Source organism: Pelophylax lessonae (assembly GCF_965119305.1).
Source record: "Pelophylax lessonae genome assembly, chromosome: 9".
Lineage (NCBI taxonomy): Eukaryota > Metazoa > Chordata > Amphibia > Anura > Ranidae > Pelophylax > Pelophylax lessonae.
Genome location: NC_138776.1, coordinates 271553067 through 271572011, shown reverse-complemented (window position 1 = coordinate 271572011; position 18945 = coordinate 271553067). Strand labels below are relative to the sequence as shown.

General features: G+C 45.2%; 4 protein-coding genes across 4 annotated transcripts in view; all 4 read left to right on the top strand.

Moving 5' to 3' along the window:
* LOC309564099 (uncharacterized protein) overlaps positions 1 to 8300 on the top strand; it is a 237112-nt gene extending 228812 nt beyond the window's left edge. The window contains exons 13-14 of the mRNA XM_082268727.1: positions 7514 to 7849; positions 8102 to 8300. Of these exons, the coding sequence (XP_082124853.1) occupies positions 7514 to 7849; positions 8102 to 8225 (460 nt within the window). The 3' untranslated portion in view covers positions 8226 to 8300. The remainder of the gene's footprint in view (positions 1 to 7513; positions 7850 to 8101) is intronic.
* The window catches only part of LOC309564465 (uncharacterized protein), a gene marked incomplete at both ends in the record, with an annotated part of 1172539 nt that overhangs the window by 482388 nt on the left and 671206 nt on the right, over positions 1 to 18945 (top strand).
* Positions 4526 to 7508, top strand: LOC309564100 (uncharacterized protein; the record flags this gene model as incomplete). The annotated part of the gene is made up of 2 exons (XM_082268728.1): positions 4526 to 4530; positions 6119 to 7508. Coding segments are annotated over 2 exons (1395 nt in total), but the record flags the coding sequence as incomplete, so codon positions are not given.
* LOC309562957 (uncharacterized protein) overlaps positions 18315 to 18945 on the top strand; it is a gene marked incomplete at its 5' end in the record, with an annotated part of 162605 nt that continues 161974 nt past the window's right edge. The window contains one exon of the mRNA XM_082267284.1: positions 18315 to 18746. Within this exon, the coding sequence (XP_082123410.1) occupies positions 18315 to 18683 (369 nt within the window). The 3' untranslated portion in view covers positions 18684 to 18746. The remainder of the gene's footprint in view (positions 18747 to 18945) is intronic.

The following is an 18945-nucleotide window of genomic DNA, read 5'->3' as shown; positions in this document are numbered from 1 at the left end:
GAGGCCCAAGGTGTCAGGAGAACCTCTATCCAGAGGCTGTGGGTGGGCCCATGCAGCGAGGTGCTGTATCTAAAGGCTGAGTGAGCCAGGAGAACCAGAAATCTGGGAGCTGGAACTACAAGCTGACAGAGCCAGGTGGCTCGGTATTCTCTGTTATCTGTTTTTGCTGGAGAAGAACTCCTTCATGGACAACTGCGTCTGTGAAATTTTTGTTTTTTTTCGCTAAACAAAAGTGGTCCTCTAAGCCTTTAATATACAGTTTGGACTGGTGTGGACTTCACTCAAACGCATCTATCTCCTACTCTGTTTGCTTTTAAATGATTCCTAAAAACCCCAGAGAAGCCTATCCCGCCCCCACCTAACAACTGTACTTTTAGTTTCTCCATCAGCCCATCCCCCACAGCTATTACCTTTAGTATCACATCACCCTCACTCTTAGATCGCAAGCTCCTATGAGCAAGACCCTCTGATTCCTCCTGTATTAAATAGTATTGTAACTGCACTGCCTGCCCTCAATCTGTTGGCGCTATATAAATCCTGTATAATAATAATTATAATAATAATAATCTACCATTGAGCTAAGCATCCACCATATCATAATATATATATATATATATATATATATATATATATATATATATATATATATATATATATATACAAAAACATCAATACAGCACATTTTGTATTTATGTATGCCTTGTATCAGGGTATTGTGCTGGCTGCTACTCACTAAATACATTCTTTGGGGCATTCAGCGCAGGTTTATTTGCTTTACATATAAATAAATATATATATATAGCATCTATCCCCCTTGGTGGGAGTGGAGATGACCCATCTATAAGGATATACAGTACATACACACACAGCACAAGGCCGTGTTCTCACTACGAGACGTTTCTCGGGGCTGCAGTTCCTCTGAGCTCTACAAGATGGTGATCTCACTTCTACCCAGACAGGAAGTCTCTGTGGAAGACAGGAAGTGATGTCAGGTACATGACAGGAAGTGATGTCAGCTACAGACAGGAAGTGATGTCAGGTATAAATAACAAGTTACAGTTGAGCGCTGAGTCATGAGCAAGTAGAGAGGAGACGTTGCTGGAAGAGGCAACACGATGGACAATCAGCCGCCCCTCACATCACCGGGTAAGAGGAGACTTTATCGTAAAGGAGAGAGCAGTACGGAGGATCCACCTAGATCCCCCATCGTCTGATAAACACATAGAAACAATGATACAACAAAGCTCTTAATTCACTCCCTGGTCATCTCCCGCCTTGACTACTGCAACTGCCTTCTCATTGACTTAGCTTTACATAGGCTCCTTTCCCCTTATAAATGCTGCTGCCCGACTCATCCGCCTTACCAATCGCTCGGTGTCTGCAACTCCTCTCTGCCAATCCCTCCACTGGCTTCCCCTCACCCAGCAAATTAAATTCAGAATACTAACAACATCTTACAAAGCTATCCACAACTCGGCTCCCAACTACATCACTAGCCTAGTCTCAAAATACCAACCTAATCACTGTCTTCTTTCCTCTCAAAACCTCCTGCTCTGTAGCTCCCTCGTCACCTCCTCCCATGCTCACCTCCAGGATTTTTCCAGAACCTCTCTAATCTTATGCAAGTCCTTACCCCAATCTTTCCAACTATCTCCTACTCTATTAGCTTTTACACGATCCCTGAAAACTCTCCTCTTCAGAGAAGCCTATCCTACCCACACCTAACAACTATATTTTCATTTTCTCCTTTAGCTTACCCCTCACAGTTATTACCTTTTGTTTCACTTGACCCTCCCTTCTAGATCTTAAGCTCTAACGAGCCGGGCCCTCTGATTCCTCCTGTATTGTAACTGTATTATCTTCCCTCATGTTGTGCTGCACAAACTGTTGGCACCATATAAATCCTGAATAATAATAATATTGTATTCAGTCCTTGTGTGTGTTTCCTACAGATGGATCCAGTAATGGGAACCCACCAGAGAGATGTCCCCGTCCTCTGTATTCCCGGGATTCCACACAGGAAGGTCACACCATCCCTCACCATCATCAGGTAGATGAGGAACAATCACTGATAGTATCATTAGGATCTGTACATTATCTGCATTGTTACCATTGATGTCATTTTTATTATATATTCAGAATGGAAACCTGAGAGATTCTAAAGTTGAGATAAAAGAAGAGATAAAAGAGGAGGAGGATGAGGATGGGGCCATGGAGGAAATACACAAAGATCTGTACCAGGACACCATGGAGGAGTCATCCAGCTTCAGAAACCCACCAGAGAGATGTCCCCGTCCTCTGTATTCCCGGGATTCCACACAGGAAGGTCACACCATCCCTCACCATCATCAGGTAGATGAGGAACAATTATTGGTAGTTATGATTTATACACAAGCATGTTTGTTACAATGAATGTTTTATTATATATTCAGAGTGGAAACCTCGGGGATGCTAATATTGCAGTAAAAGAAGAGTATAAAGAGGAGGAGTATGGAGTGATGGAGAAGTTTTCAGAAGGACACAAGGATATGATGGAGCCATCTAATACCAGGAACTTACCAGAGAGATGTCCCTGTCCTCTGTATTCCCGGGATTCCACACAGGGAGGTCACACCATCCCTCACTGTTTCAAGGTTGGGATGGAGCATCTAGAACATGGACACATGGAGACAATGTGTGTATTTTGTATGTAAGCTTATATTTTACAGATGATATTCTCTCTCATTTTCTTGGTTTAGAGTGGAGATCCAATCGATATAGAATTTGAGGTTAAAGTAGAAGAAGAAGAGACGTATGTGAGGGATGATCAGCAGTCTATGGAGGAGGATGGAATAACGGGGACATTTATAGAGGAGGACACTCCTACAGAGATCAGCACAGGTGGGTCACTAACACTAAATACATTCCTCCACCCATACTGCTCACTGATTGGTCCAGAGTAGGGCGGGGACTGGGTGATATCAGCCTGTAATCCCCTGGTCACTTTCCTGAGCTGTGTCCCGGTCCTGTATTCCTGTATTTCTCTCGGATAATCTTCCTTCTCTGTGCTGCAGACACAATTTATGTCTCTAGACTGGATTTATGGAGATTCTGGGGTTCAGCTGGCAGCAAAATTTTGATTTTCACCATAGACGTTGCTCAACCTAAACACGTAATGCAGGGTGTCAGACTCAATTTCATTGCGGGTCGCATCAGCATTCTGATTGCCCTCAAAGAGACGGTTGTATCTGTAAGGCTATATAAAAGTTTTTCTCCGAAAATACGTACAGAAACTCAATCACACACCCCCCCCCCCACCGAACCGCATCCAACAGTGAGTGTGGCCAAATTTACCTAACAGGGTGGAGATCTTAAGAAGGCAATAAATACAAAGAGTGTGTTATGTGCAGAGGTAGTGCAGCTTCAGGGGTGCCCTATGCCCAGAGTTCATGGGTACGCTGTGTACAGAGTGCAGGGTTTAGGGGTGCACTATGTACAGAGTGTAGGGTTTAGGAGTGCACTACATACAGAGTAAGGAGTGTGTCATGCACAGTATGCAGGTGTCACGTACCTGATCCGAGGCCGAGATGCAGAGAGGGCTCCCCTTGCGGCTGAGTGCAGCACACCCCTGGGGTTGAGACAGAGGGTGTAGCGCGCACATAAGCACCGGTTGCCGGCAGGGTCCTGATGGTAGACAGGCGGTCTCTAGCAGTGTGCTGGGCAGGAATACACCGGACAGTCTAAGGAGTAATCAGGAACAACCAGGCAGTAGGTGTAAGACCGGCCGGGGGTCAAACACAGGAAGCTGCAACAGGTGCAAGCCAAAGGTATAGCAGGAAAGCCAGAAGCAGACAAGTCTGTGGGAAAGCCAAGATCAGGTACTGGAGGGCAGGTAGACAGGAAGCAATTCCGTGAGCTAAGCCGAGATCAGATAACGGGAGAGCCAAACTGGAGCAGGGATGGTCAGACGAAGCCGAGGGTCAAGCCAGGAGAGAGAGCAGACAGGTCAGGAACAAGCCGGGTCAAACTGGAATCCAGGCAGTAGCAATGCTCAGGAAAAAGGAAGAGCTGAAGACAATCCAGCAATCTGATGGGCTGAGCAGAGCCCTTTTATAGGCCAGTGAATTAGTCTATGGCCTGAGTCCATTGCAGCCATGGGAAGTACTGGCAAAGTTGCCAGTTTGCAGCACAGCCATTTCACTGACAATGAGTCTATGGCCTGAGTCCAATGCGGCCATTGGAAGTACTGGCAGAGTTGCCAGTTGCAGCATGGCTGTTTCTCTGACAGCAGGGCTCAGCTCTCTTTCACAGTCTATACACATCTCACTTCCAGCCCTCCTTGGCTTCCCCACCTCTGAATACATCTCCCTGCACAGCCCTCGTCTTTTACCCCTGCGTCCCCCAAAACCTACCCAACCCAGCTCTAGTACCTCCCGGCAGTGTATGCAGCTCCACCTCTCTCTCTCACTTGCAGGAATGTCATTGGTTGGTGTCTGTTCACCCGGACACAGCTAGGGATCACATTTGCAGTGTGGAAGGGAGCATTATGTGGTAAGCTGCACTTTCTCTGCATATCCCTTGTCCCCACTGTGAGTGCAGGCAGGGATCGGTGAGAGTTGCCGTGAGGAAAGCTGTTCTTCCAATCACAGAAGGCTTCTTTGTTTACAAGTGATAGTGGTGGGCGGGAAACAGAGGGCGAGAGCCGGAGGTGGCAGAACGGAGTATCACCAGGTTCTGGCTGAAAAAAACCTTAGGTGTGAGGGCCACATAAAATAGCCTGGTGGGCTGAATTCAGCCAACGGCCTTGTGTCTGCCCCATGCCCGAGTCTAGCAAGATCTCTGACAGAACAATTCTCCTTGCTCTGTTATTTGCTGGCTGTGCCGGGTGGAGGGATATGTCTGTATAGTCTCACACCCAAGTCACTGAGTGCAGTCTCAGGAGATGGGAGGCAGCAGTGTGGGACCTCTGCAACTGATTACTGAACACAAATATTATGAGTCCTGACCCCTGCACTATATACTCTATGTTGTACATTACATACTCCTGACCCCTGCGCTATATACTCTATGTTGTACATTACATACTCCTGACCCCTGCGCTATATACTCTATGTTGTACATTACATACTCTTGACCCCTGCACTATATACTCTATGTTGTACATTACATACTCCTGACCCCTGCACTATATACTCTATGTTGTACATTACATACTCTTGACCCCTGCACTATATACTATATGTTGTACATTACATACTCCTGACTTCTGCTCTCTCCCCTCTACCCACTGCTATATATACACATAATATGGATTCTCTTTTGTTACACCCATTTCCTACTAGCTGGACATTTTATATCTGATGATCTGATTGGAGGACAGACTTTTACATGGTGATAATAATGTGATAACATCCTCCAACTTTGGAACCTTAAACAGAAAGTGATAATGAGGGAGGAGTCAGTAACCCAATGATGGGGGTCTTCAGGATCAGTCCAGTCTTCATCTTGGTTGTTCTCCCCCCATCCTCACTCTCTGACCTCTTGTGGGGCTCAGCCCCGCTGTTATTCATGACTAAATCATGGACTAAATAAGGAAGTGTGGGACTTGAAGATGGCAATGAGTGATAGAGGGGGAGGGGACACTCGTCCTATAATCCCCTCATCACTGTCACTCCTATAAAAGACAGTTCTCGTTGTTTCCTCACTCTCTGACTAAGGTCCATGAATAAACAAATGAACTGGTAGGAGATCAGAGGACCCATTTACTAGTTACCTTGAGGGGGGAATTGTAAGATCCTCAGAGACAAAGCTGTCTGATGTGGGCGGAGTCCTGGTTTAGGGGAACCAATCTGCTGATGTCTAGTAATAATCATTGTAATTCTATTTTAGTAGATGGACGGGAGATGAGGAAAACCTCAGAGGATTGTCTCACTTTGTCTCCAGACTGTAAAGTAGAAGATGAGGACATCACACAGTATAGTCCAGGAGTAAACCCGGCTACCTCAAATGTCCATCCGGCACCACACAGTGTAGATGGACCATCGTATTCCTCTTATCCTGAGGAACCTCAGACTGTGAGGGACAGTGCCGGACCATCGTATTCCTCTTATCCTAAGGAACCTCAGACTGTGAGGGACAGTGCAGGACCATCGTATTCCTCTTATCCTGAGGAACCTCAGACTGTGAGGGACAGTGCCGGACCATCGTATTCCTCTTATCCTGAGGAACCTCAGACTGTGAGGGACGGTGCCGGACCATCGTATTCCTCTTATCCTGAGGAACCTCAGACTGTGAGGGACAGTGCCGGACCATCATACTCCTCTTATCCTGAGGAACCTCAGACTGTGCGGGACAGTGCCGTCCTTCCAACACATAAGAGGTTTCCCTGTACTGAGTGCAGGAAGCGTTTCAGTTCCAAAAGAAGTCTTAATGAGCATAAGAAATCTCACACAGGTGAGAAGCCGCATTCCTGTCCTGGCTGCGGGAAATGTTTTTCACAGAAGGCCCATCTTTACCGACATCAGAGATGTCACACAGGAGAGAAGCCGTATTCCTGTCCTGAGTGCGGGAAATGTTTTCGCTTGAAAGGCAATCTTACTGTACATAAAAGATATCATACAGGTGAGAAGCCATATTCTTGTACTGAGTGCGGGAAAAGATTTTCAAACAAATCGCATCTTTACAGCCATCAGAGATATCACACTGGAGAAAAACCATTTTTCTGTTCTGAGTGCGGGAAATGTTTTTCAAACAAGCCTGAACTTACCACACATCAAAGATTGCACACGGGAGAGAAACCGTATTCCTGTCATGAGTGCGGGAAATGTTTTTCACAGAGGTCAAGTCTTTACAGACATCAGAGATCTCACACGGGGGAGAAACCGTATCCTTGTCCTGTGTGCGGGAAATGTTTTGTACAAAAATCAGATCTTGTAAAACATCAAAATTCTCACACAGGAGAAAACCCAGCTCCCACAGATGTCCATCCGGCACCACACAGTGTAGATGGACCATCGTATTCCTCTTATCCTGAGGAACCTCAGACTGTGAGGGACAGTGCCGGACCATCGTATTCCTCTTATCCTGAGGAACCTCAGACTGTGCGGGACAGTGCCGTCCTTTCAAAACATAAGAGGTTTTCCTGTACTGAGTGCAGAAAGTGTTTCCGTTCTAATTTCGATCTTAATGTGCATAAAAGATCTCACACCAGAGAGAAGCCGTATTCTTGCCCTGAGTGTGGGAAGTGTTTCTATTCTAAATCCCATCTTAATGTACATAAAAGATCTCACACAAGTAAGAAGTCGTATTCTTGTCCTGAGTGCGGGAAGTGTTTCTATTCTAAATCCCATCTTAATGTTCATAAAAGATCTCACAGAGGTGAGAAGTCGTATTCCTGTCCTGAGTGCAAAAAAGTTTTCTTAATGAAGTCCCATCTTTCCATACATCAGACACTGCACACGGGGAAGAAGCCGTATTCCTGTCCTGAGTGCGGGAAATGTTTTTCAAATAAGACCAGTTTTTGTAGACATCAGAGGTCTCACACGGGTGAGAAGCTTTATTCCTGTCCTGAGTGCGGGAAATGTTTTTCGCAGAAGTCCAATCTTTACACACATCAGAGATCTCACACGGGGGAGAAGCCATATTCCTGTCCTGAATGTGGGAAAAGTTTTATACACAAATCAAGCCTTGTCTCACATCAGAGGTCTCACACGGGGGAGAAGCCGTTTTCCTGCCTTGAGTGTGGTAAATGTTTTTCGGATAAGTACATTCTTTATATTCATCAGAGATCTCACACGGGGGAAAAGCCGTATTCCTGTCCTGAGTGTGGGAAAAGTTTTGTACATAAATCAAGCCTTGTCACGCATCAGAGGTCTCACACGGGGGAGAAGCCGTATTCCTGTCCTGAATGTGGGAAAAGTTTTCTACGTAAATCAGGCCTTGTCTCACATCAGAGATCGCACAAAAGGGAAAAGGTACTTTCCTGTCCTGAGTGTGGTAAATGTTTTTTAGATAAGTCCAGTTATTACAAACATCTTAGATCGCACATGAGGGAAAAGGTACCTTCCTGTCCTAAGTGTGGGAAATGTTTTTCAGATAAATCCAGTTATTACAAACATCAGAGATCGCACACGGAGGAGAAGCCACTTTCCGGTCCTGAGTACGGGAATTGTCACTCAAAGAAGTCCTCTGTTTACAGTCATCTGAGATTGGACACGGAGGAGAATGAACTTTCCTGGTCTGAGTGAGGGAATTGTTCCTCACTGAAGTCCTGTTTTCCTGTACATCAGGGGTCCCACACAACCCTGGGGTTGTATTAGTGCTTTGAGTGTGGGAAATGTTTTTCATTTATGTCACATCTTAATACACATCTATATCAGAGATCTCACATGGGGGAGAAGCCGTATTCCTGTTGAATGTGGGAAATGATTTTCAGATAAGTCCACTCATAAAAGACATCAGAGATTGCACGTGAGGGAGAAGCCCTATTGCTGTCCTGAGTGAGGGAAATGTTCCTCATTAAAGTCCTGTCTTCCTGTACATTAGGGGTCCAAAAAACACTTGAGGTGTATTAGTGCCTTAGAGTGCGGGAAATGTCTTCTATATGAATGTTGGTGGACATGTGGGGAAGAAGCACACCCTGATATACACCTCAGATATACTCCATGGCTGATCTTCATCATGTAAGAAACACTTCATAAGGAGATCAGAGATCACCAAAGACATGGATGAAGTGTTGTCCCGTGTTGGCCATTGATAGCAGGAGAAAAATAAAAATGGAGTCCTTACCTTTCATTGGCTGAGTACAATTTGTTCGGGAAGATTTTTCAAAATTTAGAGATCAATTTTTACAAAATTTGAATAAAACCGAATATGAAAACATTGGCTGTATTTTATTTCTTGATTTTCTTGATGATTTCCTATGATCATTGGCTCCATCTAGTGATCATAATGTTGTGTGGCACTATTTATACTGATGGAGTTTCAGTATTTCAGGAACAAAATACCACATTATTGCCACTAGATGGAGCGGAGGATCATAGGAAATCACTGCGTTCATTAAATTACAGACAGAATTTTTCATTGTTTAGCAAATACTTTGTGAAAATTAAGAGAAAATGGCGCCTCCTACGATATTATATTCTAATCTCTGGTGCAGCTGCCATCAATTTTGGAAAGTGCGTAAGAATTAAATTGGAGACGCTACCTTAAATTGCAAAACGTGTTCATATACGTGCATGAGATAAAATAGTGCTATAAAAAAACAAGAGAATGGCGCACCGACCGAGTGCAATACCATAAAACGTTTTAAAGTCACAACATACATTATACTCACAAAAGTGTGCTGTGTATGAGCATCGAACCAGAGAAATCCTTCGGCTAACCAGAGACCTCAGGACCATAATCCTTGATAGGAACTTGCTACTGTCCATACAGTTAGGGCTAACGCGTTTCGAGGGAGAACCTTTTTCCTCAGAGCCATCAAGGATTTATGGTCCTGAGGTCTCTGGTTAGCCGAAGGATTTCTTTGGTTCTATGCTCATACACAGCGTACTTTCGTGAGTAGAATATATGTTGTGACTTTGAAATGTTTTATGGTATTGCACTAGGTCGTGCGTCCTTCTCTTTTTTTTGTTATGCTTTCAGTTTGTGTGGATCCCCATCATCCCGAGAGGGCAGCAAGACCTTAGATGCCAACTATCTAGCCACCAACTCTTTGGATTTTACGTAACATTTAAGCGCAGGAGACATTTACTTATAAAATAGTGCTATGTTTATAACAAAAACATTCCATTATTCAATTATAGCAAAATATATTAAAATCAGAAAAATGTCCCTTATCGCATTTCTTCAAAAACACAGCGTGCATAAGGGTGCTCAGTATTCTTCTTAAACGGTGCTCCTTAACCACTTTAGCCCCGGAGGATTTGGCTGCTCAATGACCAGGCCATTTTTTGGCACTGCACGAATTTAACTGACAATTTTGCGGTCATGCAACGCTGTACCCAAACAAAATTTACGTCCTTTTTTTCCCACAAACAGAGATTTCTTTTCGTGGTATTTGATCACCTCTGCGCTTTTTATTTTTTCCAATATTAAAAAAAGAGCGAAAATTTTGCGAAAAATTGACATTTTCGACTTTGACTGTTAACAAATATCCAATATATAAAGTTTTTCATATATTTAGGCCAAAATTTATTTAGCTACATGTCTTTGACAAAAAATTCTCAATGAGCGTATTTTTAACCACTTTAAGACCAGAAGATTTTACCCCCTTCCTGATTAGGCCATACTTTGTGATTCGGCACTGCGTTATTTAACTGACAATTGCGCGGTCGTGCGACGCTGTACATAAATGAAAATGACGTCCTTTTTTTCCCCACAAACAGAGCTTTCTTTTGGTGGTATTTGATCACCTGTGCAATTTTTTATTTTTGAAAAACAAGAGCGACAATTTTGAAAAAAAAAAAAAAACAATATTTTTTACATTCTGATATAACAAAAACGCAGGAGCGTTACACGAAGCCATCTACAGTGTGAGGGGAGGTACTAGAGAAGAAGAGGGATAAAAGTGAGATGTGGATGGGGGATGCAGAACTAAGCAGCTGTGGAAGAAGGATGAACTCTGCACTCTGTGTGTACCGTACCCCTGAACACTGTACACAGAACACCCCTGAACTCTGCACTATGTACGTAGCACACTCCCAAACCCTGCATGTAGCACACCTCTGAACCCGGCTTGCTTTATGGACTTTCTCCTGCCTGCTCCATATTGACTTCTCGTGTTGATCCCGACTACTCTACCTGCCTCTGTTCCTGATTGACCTTCTGTGTTTGACCCTCGGCCTGGCTACTGACCTTGATTGAACTGACCTGCCTGCTCTTCCACCGATCCAGTGGCGGTGACCACCTTATCCACTACGGATCTGATTCCTGAAGCTGCTTCACCAGCAGGCAACCCGTGCACCTTTGGGCACAGCACCCTCTGTCACCACTTCCAGGGGTGCTCTGCACTCAGCCGCAAGGGGAGCCCTCTCATCACCGCAGCCTCCAGCCTGATTCCTGACACAAAAAGACAGCCAGCAACTCTGTAAATCTTCCAACTCTTTATTGTCACGCCTATGTGAGTAAAAAGACAAGGTGGCTAATGTGTTTCGGCAATGAGCCTTGATCACAGCACACCTTTTGTTTAATTGTATGAGACCACTTGAGCCGAATGGTGGGAAGTGGGAGTTGTCACCCCTACACAATGTTTGGTATAAACCAATGGAGCCAATTGATATACATACACTTCCTGGTTAAATCATGTTATGATTACCAAGGAAACCAATGGGGTATAAGATACACGGATAATATGGCCGCTATACGACTTCCAGATGACGCCTTTCGGTTAAAAGCATTGAGGTCCAGTGTAGCGGTGATACTTCCAGTTTCGTAACGTCCGGCCCAGTGGAACGCACGCCACTCCGGAGTGTGGACGGCATTGATTGCACAGAACCAGGTGATTTTAGTAGGTGACGCTTGGAGGCACACACAAATGTGAGTTTTAATCCACATTTTTGTAACACAATATTTTAAATAAAACGTATTGCACGATTGTTTGCTATATTTTTTTTATTGTGGGAATTTCTACTGATGCTTTCAGCCTGCCCTGACACCATTTACACCTGATAAGTCTAAGGAAGACCTAGGGATATCTGGTATCGCTATCAGATGATTGTAGCTTTAACTACCTCCCATCCGGCAATAGTATATATACGTCCTGCAGTTTAAAGCTAAATACCGGTGTTATGGCAGCAGATAGCTGCCATAACCCTGGTATTTTTTTAAACTGCAGGCGATCGGCTTTCCGATAAGGGTGGTCCCAGCGGCGGATTCGCTGCGAGATCACCCTCCGGGATGGCGGAAGGGGTGCCCCCCCCCTCCCGCCGCGTCCCGGTCCTTTTCCCCGCTTACCGGACCCGCCGGCAGCGGGGAAAACGATCGGGTCCCGGATCCTCACAGACAGGATGTCGAGTGAGGGCAAGCTTGCCCTCACTCGACTCTATTGTCTTGGAGGACCGGAGCGACGGCAAACGTCGTTGCCGAGCAACCGGCTTAAAGGTCCCTTTTGTTTTTTTTTTGTCATTTTTTTTTTTTCCTTTCTATCTTTTAGTGTACTTGTGAGATCTGAGGACTTTTTGACCCCGGATCTCACAAAAAAGAGGTCCTGTCGTGCCTTTTTCTATTACAAGGAATGTTTACATTCCCTGTATTAGAAATAAAAATGATCAATTTTTTTTTTTAAAAAACGGTGTAAAAATAAAAAATAATAAATAAAATAAATAGTAAAAAAAAAAAAAAAAAAAAATGAAAGCGCCCTGTCCCCGTTAGCTCGCGCGCAGAAGCGAACGCACACGGAAACCCTGCCCACATATGTAAACTGTGTTCAAACCGCACATGTGAGGTATCGCCACGATCGTTAGAGCGAGAGCAATTATTTGAGCCCTAGACCTCCTCTGTAACTCTAAGATGGCAACCTGTAGAAATTTTTAAATTGTCGCCTATGGGGATTTTTAAGTACCAAAGTTCGTCGCCATTCCGTGAGCGTTTTGAAGCATGACATGTTGGGTATCTATTTACTCGGCGTAACATTATCTTTCACATTATGGAAATAAATTGGGCTAACTTTACTGGATTCTTTTTTATTAAAAAAAGTGATTTTTTTCCAAAACAATTGCGTTTGGAAGACCGCTGCGCAAATACGGTGTGATAAAAAATATTACAATAATCTCCATTTTATTCTCTAGGGTCTCTGCTAAAAAAATATATAATGTTTGGGGGTTCTAAGTAGTTTTCTAGCAAAAACAACTGATTTTAGCTTATAAACACCAAATGTCAAAAATAGGCCTAGAAGGCAAGTGGTTAAGGTGAGCTATTCTGGGATTAAAAGAGCTCCATAAAGGCAGTGAGGGTCTTGGTGGCCCAAAGCAATCTGGTGAGTAGCCCCCTCATTTAACCACTTCCTTACCACTGGACGTCATATGACGTCCAGGGCTTTAAGTGGGGATATCTGAATGATGGTGGGCCCATGCAGTGAGGTGCTGCATCTGGTGCTTGAAGGCTTCAAAGTGTCTTGGGTGGGATAAAGCCTTCAATCCTATGTCTGGGTTTTGCTGGAGAACTGCAGGCCGTGTGAGTGGACAAGTGTGTAGATTTGTTATAAGCCAGGCCTGACCATAACTTAAGACTCCCATTTGGAGAAAGAGCCTTTGTTTGGAGAGAGGTGTGCGCTCCAGCCAGGAGAGGTGCCCCACGCAGGAGAATGCACCCCATGTTGGAGGGAATCTTTACCCACGGCTCTGTGAGCGTTGGGACAGCTGAGCAAATCTGGGGAGACTGAGAAAGCTGAGGGGACTGGAGGGAGTCTGTAAGTCTCGGAAGAGTGAGAGAGGCCGGTATGTCAGGAGAACCCATATCCAAAGGTTTTGGGTGGGCCCATGCAGCAAGGTGCTGCAGCTAAAGGCTGAGTGAGCCAGGAGAACCAGAGAGCTGGGAGATAGGACTACAAGCTGAGAGAGCCAGGTGGCTCGGTATTCTCTGTTATCTGCTTTTGCTGGAGAAGATCCCCTGCATGGACAACTGTCTGTGGACTTTTCATTTCTTTCGCTAAACAAAAGTGGTCCTCCAAGCCTTTAAAATACAGTTCGGACTGGCGTGGACTTCACTCAAACGCATCTATCTCCTACTCTGTTTGCTTTTAGACAATTCCGGAAAGCTCTTCTCTTCAGAGAAATCTATCCCACCCCCACCTAACAACTGCACTTTTATTTTCTCCACCAGCCCATCCCCCACAGCTATTACCTTTGGTATCACATCACCTTCACTCTTAGATTGTAAGCTCCTATGAGCAAGACCCTCTGATTCCTCCTGTATTAAATTGTATTGTAACTGTACTGCCTGCCCTCAATCTGTTGGCGCTATATAAATCCTGTACAATAATAATAATTATAATAATAATCTACCATTGAGCTAAGCATCCACCATATCATAAAATATGTTCATATATACAAAAACATCAGTGCAGCGCTTTTTATATTGATGTATGCCTTGTATTAGGGTATTGTGCTGGCTGCTACTCATTAATTCACTTTTTTTGGGGCATTCAGGTTTCCTTTGCTTTATATATATATATATACACAGTATCTCTCCCCCTTGGTGGGAGTGGAGATGACCCCATCTATATATACTATACAGTACATACACACACAGCACAAGGCCGTGTTCTCACTACGAGACGTTCCTCTGAGTTCCACAAGATGGTGATCTCACTCCTACCCAGACAGGAAGTCTCTATGGAAGACAGGAAGTGATGTCAGGTATAAATAACAAGTTACAGTTGAGCGCTGAGTCAGGAGGAAGTAGATAGGAGAAATTGCTGGAAGAGGCAACACGATGAAGAATCAGCCGCCCCTCACATCACCGGGTAAGAGGAGACTTTATTGTAAAGGAGAGAGCAGTATGGAGGCTCCACCTAGATCCCCCATCATCTGATAAACACATAGAAACAATGTATTCAGTCAGTGTGTGTGTTTCCTACAGATGGATCCAGTAATGGGAACCCACCAGAGAGATGTCCCCGTCCTCTGTATTCCCGGGATTCCACACAGGAAGGTCACACCATCCCTCACCATCATCAGGTAGATGAGGAACAATCACTGATAGTATCATTAGGATCTGTACATTATCTGAATTGTTACCATTGATGTCATTTTTATTATATATTCAGAGTGGAAACCTGAGAGATTCTAAAGTTGATGTTAAAGAAGAGATAAAAGAGGAGGATGATGAGGATGGGGGGATGGAGGAGTCAGAGTTTCTAAAAGAACACAAAGATCTGTATCAGGACACCATGGAGGAGTCATCCAGCTACAGGAACCCACCAGAGAGATGTCCCCGTCCTCTGTATTCCCGGGATTCCACACAGGAAGGTCACACCATCCCTCACCATCATCAGGTAGATGAGGAACAATTATTGGTAGGTCTAATTTATACACAAGCATGTTTGTCACAATGAATGTTATATTTATTATTCAGAGTGGAAACCTTGGAGATGATAATATTGCTGTAAAAGAAGAGTATAAAGAGGAGGATGAGGAGTATGGAGTGATGGAGGAGGTTTTAGAAGGACACAAGGATATGATGGAGCCACCTAATACCAGAAACCCACCAGAGAGATGTCCCTGTCCTCTGTATTCCCGGGATTCCACACAGGAAGGTCACACCATCCCTCAATGTTACAAGGTTGGTGGAACAGAAAATCTAGAACATGGACTTGTAGAGAGGATGTGTTTTTTTCTATATGATGTGACAATATTAAAGCTTATATCTTCCAGATGATATTCTCTCTCATTTTCTTGGTTTAGAGTGGAGATCCAATCGATATAGAATTTGAGGTTAAAGCAGAAGAAGAAGAGACGTATGTGAGGGATGATCAGCAGTCTATGGAGGAGGATGGAATAACGGGGACATTTATAGAGGAGGACACTCCTACAGAGATCAGCACAGGTGGGTCATTAACATTCCTCCACCCATACTGCTCACTGATTGGTCCAGAGTAGGGCGGGGACTGGGTGATATCAGCCTGTAATCCCCTGGTCACTTTCCTGAGCTGTATTCCCCATCCTGTATTTTTCTCGGATAATCTTCCTTCTCTGTGCTGCAGACACAATTTATGTCTCTAGACTGGATTTATGGAGATTCTGGGGTTCAGCTGGCAGCAAAATGTTGATTTTCACCATAGACGTTGATCAACCTAAACACGTAATGCAGCAGTGTCAGACTCAATTTCATTGTGGGTCGCATGAGCATTCTGTTCACCCTCAAAGAGCCGGTTGTATCTGTAAGGCTATAGAAATGTTTTTCTCTTCAGGAACTCAACCACGCCCCCCCCCCCCCAAACCGCATCGAACCGTGGATGTGGCAAAATTAAGCTAGCAGGCTGGAGATCTTATGAAGGCACTACATACCACAAGTGTGTTATGTGCAGAGAGAGAGTGCAGCTCAGGGGTGCCCTATGCCCAGAGTTCAAGGCTGCGCTATGTACAGAGTGTAGGGTTGAGGAGTGCAATACATACAAAGTTCAGGGGTGCACTGTGTACTAAGTGTAGTGTTGAGGAGTGCACTATATACAGAGTGTAGGGTTTAGGGGTGCACTGTGTATAGAGTTTAGGGTTGAGGAATGCACTACATACAGAGTTCAGGGGTGCACTGTGTACAGAGTGCAGGGATTAGAAGTGCACTACATACAGAGTATAGGGTTGAAGAGTGCACTACATACAACGTTCAGGGGTGCACTGTGTACAAAGTGTAGTGTTGAGGAGTGCACTATATACAGGGTGCAGAGTTCAGGGGTGCACTGTGTACAGAGTGCAGGATTGAGGAGTGCTCTATATACAGAGTGTAGGGGTTAGGGGTGCACTGTGTACAAAGTGTAGTGTTGAGGAGTGCACTATATACAGGGTGCAGAGTTCAGGGGTGCACTGTGTACAGAGTGCAGGATTGAGGAGTGCTCTATATACAGAGTGTAGGGGTTAGGGGTGCACTGTGTACAGAGTGTAGGGTTGAGGAGTGCACTACCTACAGGGTTCAGGGGTGCACTGTGTACAGAGTGCAGGGCTGAGGAGTGTATTACATACAGAGTGTAGGGTTTAGGGGTGCACTGTGTACAGGGTGAAGGGATTAGGAGTGCACTACATACAGAGTGTAGGGTTTAGGCGTGCACTGTGTACATTGTGCAGGGATGAGGAGTGCGCTACATACAGTGTTCAGAGTTTAGGGGTGCACTGTGTACAGAGTGCAGGGTTGAGGAGTGCTCTATATATAGAGTGTAGGGTTTATGGGTGCACTGTGTACAGAGTGCAGGGATGAGGAGTGCCCTACATACAGAGGTAAGGAGTGTGCCGTGTACAGTGTTCAGGGTTCAGCTCTCTTTCACAGTCAATGCGCATCTCACTTCCAGCCCTCCTTGGCTTTGAGCTCTGCACCACGCTCCCCCACCCCCCACCTCTGCACACATCTCCCTCCACAGCCAACCTCTCTGCCCCCACGCCACCCACAACTTTCATGCATCTCACCTACCTGGCCCGTCTCTACTTCCTCCTGCCAGTGTAGGCGGCTCCACCTCTCTTTCTCACTTGCACGGTGGTCATTGGTTGCTGTCTGTGCACCCAGACACAGATAGGGATCACAGGACAGCTTACTACATGATGCTCCCTCCCACACTGCACCTGTCTCTGCATCTCCCTTGTCCCCGCTGAGAGTGCCGGGCAGGCAGGGATCGGCGAGAGACGCCGAGAGGAACGCTGTTCTTCTAATCACAGAAAGCTTCTATGTTCCTGGTTGTTCTCCCCCCATCCTCACTCTCTGACCTCTGGTGGGGCTCAGTCCCACTGTTATTCATGACTAAATCATGGACTAAATAAGGAAGTGCGGGACTTCTTGTGTTGGGAAGATGGCAATGAGTGATAGAGGGGGAGGGGACACTCGTCCTATATTCCCCTCATCACTGTCACTCCTATAAAAGGCAGTTCTCGTTGTTTTCTCACTCTCTGACTAAGGTCCATGAATAAAGAAATGAACTGGTAGGAGATCAGAGGACCCATTTACTAGTTACCTTGAGGGTGGAATTGTAAGATCCTCAGAGACAAAGCTGTCTGATGTGGGCGGAGTCCTGGTTTAGTGGAACCAATCTGCTGATGTCTAGTAATAATCTTTGTATTTCTATTTTAGTAGATGGACGGGAGATGAGGAAAACCTCACAGGATTGTCTCACTTTGTCTCCAGACTGTAAAGTAGAAGACGAGGACATCACACAGTATAGTCCAGGAGAAAACCCGGCTACCTCAAATGTCCATCCGGCACCACACAGTGTAGATGGACCATCGTATTCCTCTTATCCTGAGGAACCTCAGACTGTGAGGGACAGTGTCGGACCATCGTATTCCTCTTATCCTGAGGAACCTCAGACTGTGAGGGACGGTGCCGGACCATCGTATTCCTCTTATCCTGAGGAACCTCAGACTGTGAGGTATACTGTCGTCCTTCCAATACATAAGAAGTTTCCCTGTCCTGAGTGCGGGAAGTGTTTCCGTTTGAAAGGCAATCTTAATGTGCATAAAAGAACTCACACAGGGGATAAGCCATATTCCTGTCCTAAATGCGGGAAAAGTTTTTCAGTGAAGTCCAGTCTTTACAGACATCAGAAATCTCACACGGGGGAGAAGCCACTTTCCTGTCCTGAATGCGGGAAATGTTTTTCATTGAAAGCCCAACTTTACTCACATCTGAAGTCTCACATGGGGGGAAAGCCACATTCCTGTCCTGAGTGTGGGAAATGTTTTTCAGCGAAGTCCAGTCTTTTCAGACATCAGAAATCTCACACGGGAGAGAAGCCACTTTCCTGTACTTTGTGCGGGAAATGTTTTTCATTGAAGGCCAATCTTTACTCACATCTGAAGTGTCACACGGGAGAGAAGCCACATTCCTGTCCTGAGTGCGGGAAATGTTTTTCAATGAAGTCCAGTCTTTACAGACATCAGGGAACTCACATGTGGAAGAAAACACATTCCTGTCCTGAGGACGAGAATTGTCAGTCACAGAAGTCATCTGCTTACAGTCATCTGAGATTGGACACGGAGGAAAATGAACTGTCCTGGTCTGAGTGAGGGAATTGTTCCTCAATGAAGTCCTGTCTTCCTGTACATCAGGGGTCCCACACAACCCTCGAGGTGTAAGAATTCTGGCAGTCGGGCGGCAAATGTGACATTCGTTGAGTTCTAAACATTCCCTGATTGATAATACAGCTAGCGCCTTCTCCTGCTGAATAACAGATGTTGCAGAGGAGTAACTAGAAGCTTCAGGGCCCCAGTGCAAGAAACCATGAAGGGCCCCCTGACAGGAAGGGGGGCAGTGTGACAGGAAGGGGGC